At 39.3% G+C, this 17,789-nt stretch overlaps 1 protein-coding gene across 1 annotated transcript in view; it reads left to right on the forward strand.

Annotated features, from left to right (window-relative positions):
- LOC133631559 (collagen alpha-1(XI) chain-like) overlaps positions 1-17,789 on the forward strand; it is a 188,299-nt gene that overhangs the window by 19,698 nt on the left and 150,812 nt on the right. Inside the window, exons 2-3 of the mRNA XM_062023875.1 lie at positions 4,185-4,349; positions 11,675-11,888. Of these exons, the coding sequence (XP_061879859.1) occupies positions 4,185-4,349; positions 11,675-11,888 (379 nt within the window). The remainder of the gene's footprint in view (positions 1-4,184; positions 4,350-11,674; positions 11,889-17,789) is intronic.

A 17,789-nucleotide genomic window follows, 5' to 3' on the forward strand; every position in this document is an offset into this window, starting at 1 on the left:
GTTTACTTACTAATAAAAGACAAGTTGTGTTGTATGTTTACTATTTTATTTAAGGACAAACTTGTAATAAGAAACATATGTTTAATGTACCCTAAAATTTTCTGTTCAAATAAAGCCAATAATGCAATTTTTTGTGGTCCCCTTTATTTAGAAAAGTATCGAAAAAATGTTGGTACCGGTACCAAAATATTGGTATCGGGACAACACTAAAGAAAACATGGACGAGTTCCACTGCTTAATCTGACATCATATCACTTTTTACAGTGTGTAATTTGATTGAGGTCATGTGACTGACAGGCTCTGTTTGATTGGTGAAACAGGGTCATGTGACTGCTGGTAGAAGTCTCTCTAACAAGCCAAATTAATGTGCGATTGCAAGCAGTAATTAATAGATTTTGTTTCTGGCAAATTAAAAAGAAATTGAATTAGACTTAAAATCCCTTTTTATTAAACAATCAGGGACAGTTAAGAAAAGATCAAAACGTCTGATGATCGTGTGTGAAGCCTCATTAATAGCAAAAACAAGGCTATAAAGCCGTGTTTTATATAAGTTGAGCGCAGTACAGAAGAGTGACATTTGTAGACACACTGGCAAAAACTGAATTTTTGGGCGTAAATGTACGGGTATGTTCTTATCTCATAAAGTTCACAAAATAACATATTTATAACATATCTAGACACTTGTGAGACCTTTTTTTTCAAGAAAACCCAAAACCAGTGAAGTTGGCATGTTGTGTAAATGGTAAATAAAAACAGAATACAATAATTTGCAAATCCTTTTGAACCTACATTCAATTAAAAAGACTTCAAAGACAAGATATTTAACGTTCGAATTGGAAAACTTTGTTATTTTTTTCAAATATTAGCTCATTTGGAATTTGATGCCTGCAACATGTTTGGCAAAAGTGGCAAATAAGACTGAGAAAGTTGAGGAATGCTCATCAAACACTTATTTGGAACATCCCACAGGTGAACAGGCTAATTGGGAACAGGTGGGCGCCATGATTGGGTATAAAAGCAGCTTCCATGAAATGCTAAGTCATTCACAAACAAGGATGGGGCGAGGGTCACCACTTTGTCAACAAATGCGTGAGCAAATTGTTGAACAGTTTAAGAAAAACCTTTCTCAACCAGCTATTGCAAGGAATTTAGGGATTTCACCATCTACGGTCCGTAATATCATCAAAGGGTTCAGAGAATCTGGAGAAATCACTGCACGTAAGCAATGATATTACAGACCTTCGACCCATCAGGCGGCACTGCATCAAAAAGGATATCACCACATGGGCTCAGGAACACTTCAAAAAAACACTGTCAGTAACTATAGTTCGTCGCTACATCTGTAAGTGCAAGTTAAAACTCCACTATGCAAAGTGACAGCCATTTATCAACAACACCCAGAAACACTGCCGGCTTCGCTGGGCCCGAGCTCATCTAAGATGGACTGATGCAAAGTGGAAAAGTGTTCTGTTGTCTGACCAATCCACATTTCAAATTGTTTTTGGAAACTGTGGACGTTGTGTCTTCCGGACCAAAGAGGAAAAGAACCATCCGGATTGTTATCGGAACAAAGTTGAAAAGCCAGCATCTGTGATGGTATGGGGGTGTATTAGTGCCCAAGACATGGGTAACTTACACATCTGTGAAGGCACCATTAATGCTGAAAGGTACATACAGGTTTTGGGGCAACATATGTTGCAATCCAAGCAATGTTATCATGGCCGCCCCTGCTTATTTCAGCAAGACAATGCCAAGCCACGTGTTACAACAGCGTGGCTTCATAGTAAAAGAGAGCGGGTACTAGACTGACCAGAACGGAGACCCCGTTCAACAACTTAAGCTGTACATCAAGCAAGAATGGGAAATAATTCCACCTGAAAAGCTTCAAAAATTGGTCGCCTCAGTTCCCAAACGTTTACTGAGTGTTGTTAAAAGGAAAGGCCATGTAACACAGTGGTAAAAATGCCCCTGTGCCAACTTTTTTTCAACGTTTTGCTGCCATTAAATTCTAAGTTAATGATTATTTGCAACAACAAAAAAAAGTTTCTCAGTTCGAACATTAAATATCTTGTCTTTGCAGTTTGATTGAATATATGTTGAAAAGGATTAGCAAATTATTGTATTTTGTTTTTATTTACGAATTACACAACGTGCCAACTTCGCTGGTTTTGGGTTTGGTAATTGAAGGGAAAAAAAGTCCTTTAATCGTGCATTACTAAATTTCAGACATTTGTGACATTTACACACAATTTTTTTGGGGGGGGGAGATTTGCGTCATTGGTTAAAGAAACTAAGCAAAATAAAAGCGGACATTATACCGCCCACAGCCACCAGGGGGGTTTGAATATATTTTGATGTCGACTAGCCTCGTCCTTTATTCCTGCATTACTAAATTTCAGACATTTGTGACATTTACACACAATTTTTGGGGGGGAGATTTGCGTCATGGGTTATAGAAACTAAGCAAAATAAAAGCGGACATTATACCGCCCACAGCCACCAGGGGGGTTTGAGTATATTTTTATGTCGACTAGCCTAGTCCTTTATTCGTGCATTACTAAATTTCTGACATTTGTGACATATACACACAATTTTTTGGGGAGATTTGCATCATGGGTTAAAGAAAATAAGCAAAATAAAAGCAGACATTATACCGCCCACAGCCACCAGGGGGGTTTGAATATATTTTGATGTTGACTAGCCTAGTCCTTTATTCGTGCGTTACTAAATTTCAGACATTTGTGACATTCACACACAATTTTTTAGGGGGGGGGAGATTTGCGTCATGGGTTAAAGAAACTAAGCAAAATAAAAGCGGACTCTATACCGCCCACAGCCACCAGGGGGGGTTTGAATATATTTTGATGTCGACGAGCACAGTCCTTTATTCGTGCATTACTAAATTTCAGACATTTGTGACATTCACACACAATTGTTTGGGGGGGGGGATTTGCGTCATGGGTTAAAGAAACTAAGCAAAAAAGAAGTGGACATTATACCGCCCACAGCCACCAGGGGGGTTTGAGTATATTTTTATGTCGACTAGCCTAGTCCTTTATTCGTGCATTACTAAATTTCTGACATTTGTGACATTTACACACAATTTTTTGGGGAGATTTGCATCATGGGTTAAAGAAACTAAGCCAAATAAAAGCGGACATTATACCACCCACAGCCACCAGGGGGGGGTTGAATATATTTTGATGTCGACTAGCCTAGTCCTTTATTCATGCATTACTAAATTTCAGACATTTGTGACATTCACACACAATTTTTGGGGGGGATTTGCGTCATGGGTTAAAGAAACTAAGCAAAATAAAAGCGGACATTATACCGCCCACAGCCACCAGGGGGGGTTTGAATATATTTTGATGTCGACGAGCACAGTCCTTTATTCGTGCATTACTAAATTTTAGACATTTGTGACATTCACACACAATTTTTGGGGGGGAGATTTGCGTCATGGGTTAAAGAAAATAAGCAAAATAAAAGTGGACATTATACCGCCCACAGCCACCAGGGGGGTTTGACTATATTTTTATGTCGACTAGCCTAGGCCTTTATTCGTGCATTACTAAATTTCTGACATTTGTGACATTTACACACAATTTTTTGGGGAGATTTGCATCATGGGTTAAAGAAACTAAGCAAAATAAAAGCGGACATTATACCGCCCACAGCCACCAGGGGGGGTTTGAATATATTTTGATGTCGACTAGCCTCGTCCTTTATTCGTGCATTACTAAATTTCAGACATTTGTGACATTTACACACAATTTTTGGGGGGGAGATTTGCATCATCGGTTAAAGAAACTAAGCAAAATAAAAGCAGACATTATACCACCCACGGCCACCAGGGGGGGTTTGAATATATGTTGATGTCGACTAGCCTAGTCCTTTATTCATGCATTACTAAATTTCAGACATTTGTGACATTCACACACAATTTTTGGGGGGGGGGGATTTGTGTCATGGGTTAAAGAAACTAAGCAAAATAAAAGCGGACATTATACCGCCCACATCCACCAGGGGGGGTTTGAATATATTTTGATGTCGACTAGCTTAGTCCTTTATTCGTGCATTACTAAATTTCAGACATTTGTGATCATTACACACAATTTTAGCTGAAGAAAAAAAGAGCATCCCAGAGTTTTAACATCACAAATGTTTTCTCTTTGCCACAGCCGAGCCTGTGGACGTGTTGAAGGTTCTGGGCTTCAAGAGCTCCCCTCAAGGCGTGAAGAAGACGCCCGGCTTCTGCCCCATGAGGAGAGGCTCCAAGCCCGACATCGCCTACCGAGTGAGCAAGACGGCTCAGATCAGCGCTCCGACCAAGCAGCTATTCCCAGGTAAATGTCCCGTTTCGCCCTAGTGAGAAAGAACAGGAGCTGGGGCTGTATTGTGTCCAATTAAGGACAATTCCCGTGCCAATGTCAATAATGAAGTGTAATTGCTGCCATCCTTGTTCTTGGCACGCATCGCTTTTGACTCTGTCTGCCTCGTTTTTTATTAGACACAGAAGGCAGCCATTATTTGTACAGTACTACACTTCAAGAGCCATTTTTTTTTCCTAACTTAGGACCGAAACTGAAATGTAAACATGAGCAGGGATCAAGAATCCCTCGAAAGCCACCACGTATTCCTTCTGAACACTCTTTGTACCATGAATTGTAACGTGGACCCCGACTTAAACAAGTTGAAAAACGTATTCGGGTGTTTCCATTTAGTGGTCAATTGTACGGAATATGTACTGTACTGTGCAATATACTAATACAAGTTTCAATCAATTAAAAAAATGCGCCAGAGAGAAATCCGGTCGCCACGCTTCAATCTATCGTTATGAAAAGTCGGGAAATCTGTTACAAAGTTAGCTTGTCCCTAACTGTGCTGTAGGTGCTAATTTTTTTTTTATAATATAGCCATTTTTAAATTAGGATGTAAAACAGGGGTCACCAACACGGTGCCCGCGGGCACCTGGTAGCCCGTAAGGACCAGATGAGTAGCCCGCCGGCCTGTTCTAAAAATAGCTCAAATAGCAGCACTTACCAGTGAGCTGCCTCTATTTTTTAAATTTTATTTATTTACTAGCAAGCTGGTCTCGCTTTGCCCGACATTTTTAATTCTAAGAGAGACAAAACTCAAATAGAATTTGAAAATCCAAGAAAATATTTTAAAGACTTGGTCTTAGCTTGTTTAAATAAATTCATTATTTTTTTTACTTTGCTTCTTATAACTTTCAGAAAGACAAATTTAGAGAAAAAATACAACCTTAAAAATGATTTTAGGATTTTTAAACACATATACCTTTTTACCTTTTAAATTCCTTCCTCTTCTTTCCTGACAATTTAAATCAATGTTCAAGTAAATGTTTTTTTTTTATTATTGTAAAGAATAATAAATAAATTGTAATTTAATTGTTCATTTTAGCTTCTGTTTTTTCGACGAATAATATTTGTGAAATATTTCTTCAAACTTATTATGATTAAAATTCAAAAAAATTATTCTGGCAAATCTAGAAAATCTGTAGAATCAAATTTCAATCTTATTTCAAAGTCTTTTGAATTTATTTTAAAAATTTTGTTCTGGAAAATCTAGAAGAAATAATGATTTGTCTTTGTTAGAAATATAGCTTGGTCCAATTTGTTATATATTCTAACAAAGTGTAGATTGGATTTTAACCTATTTAAAACATGTCATCAAAATTCTAAAATTAATCTTAATCAGGAAAAATTACTAATGATGTTCCATAAATTATTTTTTAAAGTTTTTGTCTTCTTTTTTTCGGTTGAATTTAGAATTTTAAAGATTCGAAATTGAAGATAAACTATGTTTCAAAATTTAATTGTCATTTTTTTCGTGTTTTCACCTCTTTTAAACCGTTCAATTAAGTGTAAATATCATTAATTATTAATAATAACATAGAGTTAAAGGTAAATTGAGCAAATTGGCTATTTCTGTCAATTTATTTAAGTGTGTATCAAACTGGTAGCCCTTCGCATTAATCAGTACCCAAGAAGTAGCTCTTGGTTTCAAAAAGGTTGGTGACCCCTGATGTAAACCTAAGCAGGGTGGTGTCAAAGTAACTTTAGCTCAAGGGGCCGCACGGAGGAAAATCTATTCCCAAGTGGGCCGGAAACGTCAAATCATGGTGTGGAGGGGGGGCGTGGCCTGCGGACCTGCACCTGTCGCTGATCTCAAAGCCGGTCCTGGCACACCCCGCTTCGCTGCAGGTCCGCAGGCCACGCCCCCCCCTCCACACATGGCATGACAATTTAAAAATAAAGACAACTCCGGGTTGTTTTCTTTGTTGTACTTTGACCAAAAATAGAACAAGCGCATCCTGAAAACGTACAAATCACAAATAATCCTCTGGACAAAACACTTCCAAGTTTGTTGAAAATTCCCAGTTAATTGGTGCAGCTTCAAAAACACCGTGAGCTTACTTCGTCTCAGTATCTACAAAGCCAGGATTAAACTTTAAACCACAGTCTTTCTGGGATTGAACAAAAAACACAACATGTAAACTCTTTTAGGTAGAGATGTCCGATAATGGCTTTTTTGCCGATATTCCGATATTGTCCAACTCTTAATTACCGATTCCGATATCAACCGATACCGATATATACAGTCGTGGAATTAACACATTATTATGCCTAATTTTTGTTGTGATGCCCCGCTGGATGCATTAAACAATGTAACAAGGTTTTACAAAATAAATCAACTCAAGTTATGGAAAGAAATGCCAACATGGCACTGCCATATTTATTATTGAAGTCACAAAGTGCATTATTTTTTTTAACATGCCTCAAAACAGCAGCTTGGAATTTGGGACATGCTCTCCCCAAGAGAGCATGAGGAGGTTGAGGTGGGCGGGGTTGGGGGGAGAGGGGGTGTATATTGTAGCGTCCCGGAAGACAGTGCTGCAAGGGGTTCTGGGTATTTGTTCTGTTGTGTTTATGTTGTGTTACGGTGCGGATGTTCTCTCGAAATGTGTTTGTCATTCTTGTTCGGTGTGGGTTCACAGTGTGGCACATATTTGTAACAGTGTTAAAGTTGTTTATACGGTCACCCTCAGTGTGACCTGTATGGCTGTTGACCAAGTATGAATTGCATTCACCTGTGTGTGTGAAAAGCCGTAGATATTATGAGATGTCCGATAATATTGGACCGCCGATTTTATCGGCCGATAAAGGCTTTAAAATATAATATCGGAAATTATCGGTATCAGTTTCAAAAAGTAAAATGTATGACTTTTTAAAACGCCGTGATACACGGACGTAGGGAGAAGTACAGAGCAGTTGCGTCTCCCAGTCATACTTGCCAACCCTCCCGATTTTCCCGGGAGACTCCCGAATTTCAGTTCCCCTCCCGAGAATCTCCCGGGGAAACCATTCCCCCAAATTTCTCCCGATTTCCACCCAGACAACAATATTGGGGGCGTGCCTTAAAGGCACTGCCTTTGCGTGCCGGCCCAATCACATAATATCTACGGCTTTTCACACACACAAGTGAATGCAATGCATACTTGGTCAACAGCCATACAGGTCACACTGAGGGTGGCCGTATAAACAACTTTAACACTGTTACAAATATGCGCCACACTGTGAACCCACACCAAACAAGAATGACAAACACATTTCGGGAGAACATCCGCACCGTAACACAACATAAACACAACAGAACAAATACCCAGAACCCCTTGCAGCACTACCTCTTCCGGGACGCTACAATATACACCCCCCGCTACCCCCTACCCCGCCCCCCAACCCCGCCCACCTCAACCTCCTCATGCTCTCTCAGGGAGAGCATGTCCCGAATTCCAAGCTGCTGTTTTGAGGCATGTTAAAAAAAATAATGCACTTTGTGACTTCAATAATAAATATGGCAGTGCCATGTTGGCATTTTTTTTCATAACTTGAGTTGATTTATTTTGGAAAACCTTGTTACATTGTTTAATGCATTCATGGAATTTAACTCAAAACGCTTTGTTTTGCAAATACTGTTAATTCTGTAAGATTTAGCAAAATGTGCTTGTTTTTGGTTGTCTGATACTAGAAAGCCATTTTTCCCCCATAGGATCCGCCCTGAGATCGGTAGGTTGTGAGTTCAAACCCCGGCCGAGTCATACCAAAGACTATAAAAATGGGACCCATTACCTCCCTGCTTGGCACTCAGCATCAAGGGTTGGAATTGGGGGTTGAATCACCAAAAATTATTCCTGGGCGCGGCCACCGCTGCTGCTCACTGCTCCCCTCACCTCCCAGGGGGTGAACAAGGGTGATGGGTCAAATGCAGAGAATAATTTCGCCACACCGAGTGTGTGCGTGACAATCATTGGTACTTTAACTTTAAACGATAGAAATGATAAATATTCTGTTCCCATTATAAAATGTTTCTTAAATGCACAATGTTTTAAGTACAAATTTAGTATTATTAACCATTAAATAAGTGTAAAAAGAAGAAAACTACCGTAAACATAATGATGGATAGGTGATTTGATGTGCGAAAGGCCATCAAGTGTTTAAAAAAAAGTGAACGGCTGGGAAACGTAAAAAAACTACCTTTGATGACAAGTAACATGCTTATTTGATGCACACACAAAAAGCCAAAGAAAAATCAAAAACCTGCAGATTTAATCTTTAAATGCTCGCTGAACTGAGGTCAGAAGAGATTTGCTGCTTGACGACAGCTTCTACTGGAACATTTTTCGACTCGAAATTGTCCTGACATTTAGAATATTTAGCCAGTGCCTTACCACAAAGACTGAAAACCGCTTGCCTAGCCTTCAAAAAAGTAATCCACGTTCCATCACTTTTTTATGAAGATAACATGTGGTGATATTTCGGAAAAAAAATTGTGAATTGCTTGAACTTAAAATATGTTTTTCTAATTTGCCAAACAAAATAAATGATAATCTCTTCAGGGTTAAACTGTGGCCATCATCAACATCTTCTATGTCAAACTATAACATGATGGACTATCATGCAAGTGTAAAAAAAACCCTAAAAAGACCTAAAAGAATATATAGTTATGGATGACTGTGAAGTTTTTGTACATTAGAGGAGTTAGCCGTTAGTTTAGTAAATCCGAAACGTAACGTTCTGCGCTTGTTAAAAATATAACATGTAGCAGTATTTTGGAAAAAATTCGGAATTAGCCAGAGCTAATAAGATAGTTTTTCCTCAATTGGAGAGAGTGGAAATGATCTGTTTCCAAGGTCAAACTGTAGCCATCATGTAACCCTAATTGCACAGGCAATGTGTTCAAGGTATCATTTTAACGTTGTTAACTGTCGTGTAAAAAGAAGTTAAGTTAAAGTACCACTGATAGTCACACACACACTAGGTGTGGTGAAATTACCCTCTGAATTTGACCCATCCCCTTGTTCCACCCCCTGGGAGGTGAGGGGAGCAGTGAGCAGCAGCGGTGGCCACGCTCAGGAATGATTTTTTTTTTTGGGTGATTTAACCCCCAATTCCAACCCTTGATGCTGAGTGCCAAACAGGGAGGTAATGGGTCCCATTTTTATAGTCTACATTATGTCAGGTTCAAACACTGATGACATCTATTAAACAGACAAAGAAGAAAGGAATTAAACAGAGGACCATAGTTAAATTTGGCTCAATTGAGGAGAAACGTCTGGGGTACTCTTGTACAGTCTCCACCAAGATTGTACGCCTCCTCTTTTATTTGGACTTTCCCTGATTACATGGCAACAGCTGTTTCTAAGGGAGGGGGGGTCGTAAACAGCCATCGCCTTTGGTTGCAAGACAGTTCAAAGAAAAGGTCGTAAAAACAGTTCAAAGAAAAGGTGCCTGGAGCTTGGGAAGGTCCTGCTTTCTCTCCGCTTTGTAGATCTCGGGTCAAGACAAAAACTGTCTGTGGATTACGATACATCAAAGAAACAGAACCCTCATGTCACTCCCCATCCTACGCAGTGGAGTTTTTACAAGCCTTTTGTTTGGTAAGATCAAAGACAGCTTTTGCGAGCTGAACTCAATGTAACACAAAGTTTCGTGGTAACTTTAACCCGTATGTGGGCTCTGTACCGAGGATGTCGTTGTGGCTTGTACAGCCCTTTGAGACACTTGTGATTTAGGGCTATATAAATAAACATTGATTGATTGATTGATTGATTGAACTTAGATACAATTATTCTGACAATTTAGATGTTCAAAACTATGTGAGTTCAAACCAAAGACTATAAAAAATGGGACCCATTACCTCCCTGCTTGGCACTCAGCATCAAGGGTTGGAATTGGGGGTTAAATCACCAAAAAATGATTCCCCGGGCGCGGCCACCGCCGCTGCTCACTGCTCCCCTCACCTCCCAGGGGGTGATCAAGGGTGATGGGTCAAATTCTGAGAATAATTTTGCCACACCTAGAGTGTGTGTGACAATCATTGGTACTTTTACTTTATACTTGACGATGATGATTTAGATACAAGTTAAAAAGTTAAAGTGTGCATTTGACCCATCACCCTTGATCACCCCCTGGGAGGTGAGGGGAGCAGCGAGCAGCAGCTGTGGCCGTGCCCGGGAATCATTTTTTGGGTGATTTAACCCCCAATTCCAACCCTTGATGCTGAGTGCCAAGCAGGGAGGTAAAGGGTACCATTTTTATAGTCTTTGGTATGACCCGGCCGGGGTTTGAACTCACAACTAGGGATGTCCGATAATGGCTTTTTGCCGATATCCGATATGCCGATATTGTCCAACTCTTTAATTACCGATACCGATATCAACCGATACCGATATCAACCGATATATACAGTCGTGGAAATAACACATTATTATGCCTAATTTGGACAACCAGGTATGGTGAAGATAAGGTACTTTTTTTTAAAAATGAATAAAATAAAATAAGATGAATAAATTAAAAACATTTTCTTGAATAAAAAAGAAAGTAAAACAATATAAAAACAGTTACATAGAAACTAGTAATGAATGAAAATTTGTAAAATTAACTGTTAAAGGTTAGTACTATTAGTGGACCAGCAGCACGCACAATCATGTGTGCTTACGGACTGTATCCCTTGCAGACTGTATTGATATATATTGATATATAATGTAGGAACCAGAATATTAATAACAGAAAGAAACAACCCTTTTGTGTGAATGAGTGTGAATGAGTGTAAATGGGGGAGGGAGGTTTTTTGGGTTGGTGCACTAATTTTAAGTGTATCTTGTGTTTTTTATGTGGATTTAATAATAAAAAAATAATAATAAAATTTAAAAAAAAAACGATACTGATAATAAAAAACCGATACCGATATTTTCCGATATTAAATTTTAACGCATTTATCATCTCTACTCACAACCTACCGATCGTGTAAGACCGTGTCTTACCTTTGATAAGAGGTGACAACGCTCGCAACAAAATGACAAAAAAAATAAAAATAAATCAAAACATTTGCTTTGATGCTCGCTGAACTGAAGTCTTACGAGACTTACTCAAGTCATGGCTGCGATGAGGTGGCGACTTGTCCAGGGCGTACCCCGCCTTCCGCGCAAATGCAGCCGAGATAGGCTCCAGCAACCCCCCCCCCCCCCCCATGACCCCAAAAGGGACAAGCGGTAGAAAATGGATGGCTGGATGACTTAAATGGCATTTTTTTCCCACAGGATTTCAATGTCATTGACTCTCATGCACTGTGGTTTTCACACCTCCAGGGGGAGTTTTTCCAGAGGACTTCTCCATCCTGTTCACCATCAAGCCCAAAGCCGGCCTCCAGTCTTTCCTGCTGTCCCTCTACAACAAGCAGGGCGTCCAGCAGCTGGGCGTGGAGGTGGGCCGCGCCCCCATCTTCCTGTACGAGGACCAGCACGGCAAGCCGGCCCCCGAGGAGTACCCCTTGTTCCGCTCCATCAACCTGGCCGACGGCAAGTAAGTCACCTCCCCCCCGCCCCAGCTGGCTGTGGGTGGTCCTGGCCGGTCACTCATCTCCATCACTTTGCACAAACTTCTTTTCAAATGTGTCACATCTGATGCTGTCAAGTGAACTTGGCGGCGCAAGGCTGAGAATTTACAATCAGCACATGCTTGCACAGCCATTAAAAAGTCAATGGAGTCACACGCTGGTGGAAAATAACCCCAGAAATCATTGGGAAGCGTCGCCAATTATGCTGCTATGGCTGCCGACGAGCTACATAAACATTGCATACAATCTGGTCGACATCCCATTTTCACAGAGCAATTCAGGAAGATACTCTTTTTTTTTTTTTTGTAATGGCGTAACAAAAAAGGATCAGTTAGAATTAAAGCTGCAAGCAGTGTTGGTCGGGTCCGCATTTTGGCTGGTGCTAGCCCTAGGTAGGGATGATACTCGAAACCGGTTTTCCGGTTGTTCGATAAGAAAATAACCGAGTCCTCGGACTCGAATCCCTTTTTGAGAACCGGTACCCGTTATCGAGACCACTATAGTAAAGAAAAGAGTTGGTTCTTTATTCGAATCCCGTCCCGACCAGAAATGCTCCGTGTGACATCACAATAAATCAGTCACGTAGCTCAGTCATTAGGCGCAGATAGCGAAAGCAGGAAAACAATGGACGGGAAAAAGCGCTCCAAGGTGTAATAAAGTTCAAAACAAAAGGTATAATCCAATGAATAACTTTACTGAGAGATTTGAGCAGGGTACAAACTCATGAAGAACACTTTTACGACCAACCGGAAACAAAGCAACCAGGCTAGCAACGCACCACCTTTACGGCAGCTGTCGCAACGTTCTTAAAGCAACCGCAGCACATACATATATATACAACATATCTCCCTTTTTTAACTTTTGTTTTTCACACTGTATGTTTGTTGTCTGTCTAATTATAAATAATGCAGACGAGGCGTGTTGGCTGAGTTCTTGACGTTTACTTTCACGGGTGACGACATGCAACAACACTTTTCGGGGCTACCGCGCATGCTCGTCACTCCCGTTGCATGCTGGGTAGTGTAGTTGTTATATTCCCTAGCTCGGGGGACGGCAACCCGCGGCTCTAGAGCCGAATGCGGCTCTTTAGCGCCGCCCTAGTGGCTGTCTGGAGATTTTTCAAAAATGTATGAAGAATGGAAAAAGATGAGGGGAAAAAAAATCTATTTTTTTGTTTTAGTATGGTTTCTGTAGGAGGACAAACATGACACAAACCTCCGTAATTGTTATAAATCACACTGTTTATATTAAATATGCTTCACTGATTCAAGTATTTGGCGAGCGCCGTTTTGTCCTACTTATTTTGGCGGTCCTTGAACTCACCGTATAGTCTGTTTACATGCATAACTTTCTCCGACTTTCTAGGACGTGTTTTATGCCACTTCTTTTTCTGTCTCATTTTGTCCACCACACTTTTAACGTTGTACATGAGTGCACAAAGGTGAGTTTTGTTGATGTTATTGACTTGTGTGAAGTGCTAATCAGACATATTTGGTCACTGCATGACTGCAAGCTAATCGATGCTAACATGCTATTTAGGCTAGCTATATGTACATATTGCATCATTATGCCTAATTTGTAGCTATATTTGAGCTCATTTAGTTTCCTTTAAGTCCTCTTAATTAAATTTATATCTCATGACACATGTAATATGGCTTTTGATTTTTTGCGGCTCCAGACAGATTTGTTTTTGTTTTTTTGGTCCAATATGGCTCTTTCAACATTTTGGGTTGCCGACCCCTGCCCTAGCTCATAACATCGTTCCCCCTATAAAGAAATAATGTTAACTCAATAAAGTGTATTTCTTTTTTTAGCTTTAACTTTTCATTTTTTAGCATTGTAACCACATTTGCAAACAACTTTTCTCTTCATAGAATTTTCTTTCTTTCTTTAAAGTGCAAAAATGTCAAAGCATCATAAACAGTTATGTCAAATAGCAGCAGAATTGCACTTTTTGGAGAGCTGTATTATTTCCAGTTTTGTGCCCAAGGGACTGATTTTATTTAACACTATATTATTATTTATACACCTATAGTGATCACAGAGACAGGTTGTTTTTGTGTTACTGTATATATTTGTTTTTCTGAAAAATCCCACTTAATATACTTTGGGTAACAACAGTCAATGTTTATTTATTTTATTTTATTTTTTTAGGGGGGTAACAGTCAATATGTATTTATTTATTAGATTAAATTGTTTTCTTATATAATAAAAGTGAGCTTTTGTTAAACCAAATATTGTGTGTTTTTTTCCATATACAACAACCTATCTGGACTCGATAAGAGAATCGATAAGAGGATTCGATAATAGACTCGAACTCGATAATTTCTTATCAAACATCATCCCTAGTCCTAGGTGTCCCAATACTTGTGTCCAGTGGTAGTCCTGAGTGAGACCTACATAGAGGTTTTTGTTTCGTGTCTCTACGATATTCGTACTGGGAGTTAGAGGAAGTTGTGTCCGTGTTTTTTTCCTAGGTGCTGCGGCACAGTGGTTGTTTTCTTTGAAGGCGCGTAAAATCACAGCAGCGGAGCAGCTTTAGTGGTCCTAATTCCATTTCACATTGTCATTATAGGGTGTTGTGTGTAGAATTTTGAGGACAAAAAGAAACAATTGCATTTCACATTGGGTATTGTGTGTAGAATTTTGAGGACAAAAAAGAAATAATTCCATTTCACGTTGTCATTAACAGCAGCGGAGCAACTTTAGTGCTGCGGGTCTTTGAAGGCACGTAAAATCAAAACGGTAGCACTAAATAAAACGCCGTCGTCAACTTTTAATCAGAAGGGTTCAATCCCTCTCCTGTAGCAGTTTGAAGCCGAAACGACAAACGCGCTCGGAGGAGATAATGTTTGATGTTTGGTGACCGGTTTTAACAAACATTTTGTTTTGAAGGAGGGATAGCAAACTTCCTGTTGATTTTTGCTGAAGGATGTCAGTCTAGGTGAGACCTACATAGAGGTATTTGTTTCATGTCTCTAAGACGTTCCTACCGGAAGTTACGTGCCGTTTTGTCTGAGTTTTCCTCTAAAAAGCAGTTTTGTCTCGGTTTTATTCAAAAATTGCGCTAGAGCACAATTTTGAGTTTTGGGGTTCGGTTTTTTTTAGATGGCAATTTCCACCAGTCCCGATGTGTGTGAGAAGTTTGGTGAGTTTTGACGTATTTTAAGGGGGTCAAATTACAGCTCAAAGAGGCAAAAATGTGTGTTTTTAGTACAATTTTGTCTTGAAGGGGAAATTGCCAACTTCTTGTTGGTTTTTGCCCGAGGATGTGAAATTAGGAATTGTAGGTCTAAGTGAGATCTACATACAAGTTTTTGTTTCATGTCTCTACGACATTCCTAGTGGGAGTTACAGGCAGTTTGTTTTTGTTTTTTTCCTAGGGGGCGCTAGAGTTTTGATTTTTGGGGTTTGGTTTTTTTACTAAAGTGTGCTGTCACAGTTTTTGTATGTGTGTATAAAATTTGGTGAGTTTTGAAGCATGTTAAGGGTGGCAAAGTAGTGCGTAACGGTGTGGAAGAAGAAAGAAAGAATAATAAAACCTTACAAATTCAATAGGTTCCTTTGTACCTGTATAAAGGACTCCCTGTGGGAGTCCTTTATACAGGGTACATGCGGACCCTAATAATCCATAATGTTGGATATGGAGAACATACAAACCCTTTATTTATTGAATCAAAAATACTGAAATTCCACGACCTAGTGAATTTGCACGAAGCAAACTATAACCTGCTACCCAAGAATATACAATTCTTCTCAAAAAAAAAGAGGAGAAATATAATCTTAGAGAAAAATGTAATTTAAAACATTTGTATGCACATGTCAATCAATCAATCAATCAATGTTTATTTATATAGCCCTAAATCACAAGTGTCTCAAAGGGCTGTACAAGCCACAACGACATCCTCGGTACAGAGCCCACATAACACTTAAGACCTTTAGTATATCAGTATGTGGAATTAAATTATGGAATGGATTAAGCAAAGAATTCCAACAATTAGAGATGTCCGATAATGGCTTTTTTGCCGATATCTGATATTCCGATATTGTCCAACTCTTAATTACAGATTCCGATATCAACCGCAGTGTTTCCCATAAACTGTCAAGATACCTGTGGCATTGGAGGCGTGGCTATGGGCGTGGTCACCATGACATCATCGAGTAATTTGCATAATTTACTACAATGATATGATTTTCTCTAAAAAAGCTCAAAAAATGTATACTTACTAATTAATAGTAACAGTTTTGTTTTAAACGTCCATCCATCCATCCATCCATCTATTTTACAATATAATTACAACACTTTATGTACATATTTAAATACAGATTTGAACAATAAGTTATTCACTGAAATATATTTATTAATTGTGGTTCTTACAAAAAATATATCTTATAAAATATAAAAGCTAAAATGTCTCTTAAAGCTCTGCCCCTTTAATTAGTGCATACTAAATAATTTAACTTTAGCCTACTACTACAACCATATTATTTACCAGCAACATAAAGTGAAACAGAGGCAGAGGTGTCCTGCCACAGTCAGTAACAAATAAACAGAAAACAGTAGTGGTCAAATACAAATAAGGCAACAAGAGAAGTATCCTACACTTCTCTTTTGTAAAGTAAATCTGAACAGCATATATGGGCATCTACATCAACTATATGATTTGCCTAAAAAGCTGGACAGGACAAAAAAATTAAAAATTAAAAATATATATATATATTTTTTATTTTTTTTAAATTTGTGGCGGACGTAATTATTTCGTGGCGGGCCGCCACAAATAAATGAATGTGTGGGAAACACTGAACCGATACCGATATATACAGTCGTGGATTTAACACATTATTGTGCCTAATTTTGTTGTGATGCCCCGCTGGATGCATTAAACAATGTAACAAGGTTCTCCAAAATAAATCAATTTAAATTATAGGAAAAAATGCCAACATGGCACTGCCATATTTATTATTGAAGTCACAAAGTGCATTTTTTTTTTTTAACATGCCTCAAAACAGCAGCTTGGAATTTGGGACATGCTCTCCCTGCGAGAGCATGAGGAGGTTGAGGTGGGCGGGGTTGGGGTGGCGGGGTTTAGGGGGTAGCGGGGGGTGTATATTGTGGCGTCCCGGAAGAGTTAGTGCTGCAAGGGGTTCTGGTTATTTTTTCTGTTGTGTTTATGTTGTGTTACGGTGCGGATGTTCTCCCGAAATGTGTTTGTCATTCTTGTTTGGTGTGGGTTCACAGTGTGGCGCATATTTGCAACAGTGTTCAAGTTGTTTATACGGCCACCCTCAGTGTGACCTGTATGGCTGTTGACCAAGTATGTCATGCATTCACTTGTGTGTGTGTGAAAAGCCGTAGATATTACGTGACTGGGCCGGCACGCAAAGGCAGTGCCTTTAAGGTTTATTGGCGCTCTGTACTCCTCCCTACGTCCGTGTACACAGCGGCGTTTTAAAAAGTCATACATTTTACTTTTTGAAACCGATACCGATAATTTCCGATATCACATTTTAAAGCGTTTATCGGCCGTCCGATATTATCGGACATCCCTAATTTTAATCCATCAGAAGATGTAATAACTGATATCAAAAATCAAATGACAGCATGTTATTAATGTAATTTACTCATTTTCCTCAACTGATGTACTGACATCATGTGGTTTATTCTGTACATATGTTGCATCATCTACAACAAAACTTGAGATTTTGGACTCATGTCATTAATCACACATGAAGTTGGAAGGGGATACATGTTGTTTCAGCACATTTATGTGCGCCCAGATAATGTGTCCCCAGTCCTCTATCTTAACCGGGCACATAGCTCCGCCCCCTCTGAAGTCATGCGCACTCCTGCGGCAGAGAATACGAAT

Source organism: Entelurus aequoreus, linkage group LG16, assembly GCF_033978785.1.
Source record: "Entelurus aequoreus isolate RoL-2023_Sb linkage group LG16, RoL_Eaeq_v1.1, whole genome shotgun sequence".
Taxonomy (NCBI): Eukaryota; Metazoa; Chordata; class Actinopteri; order Syngnathiformes; family Syngnathidae; genus Entelurus; species Entelurus aequoreus.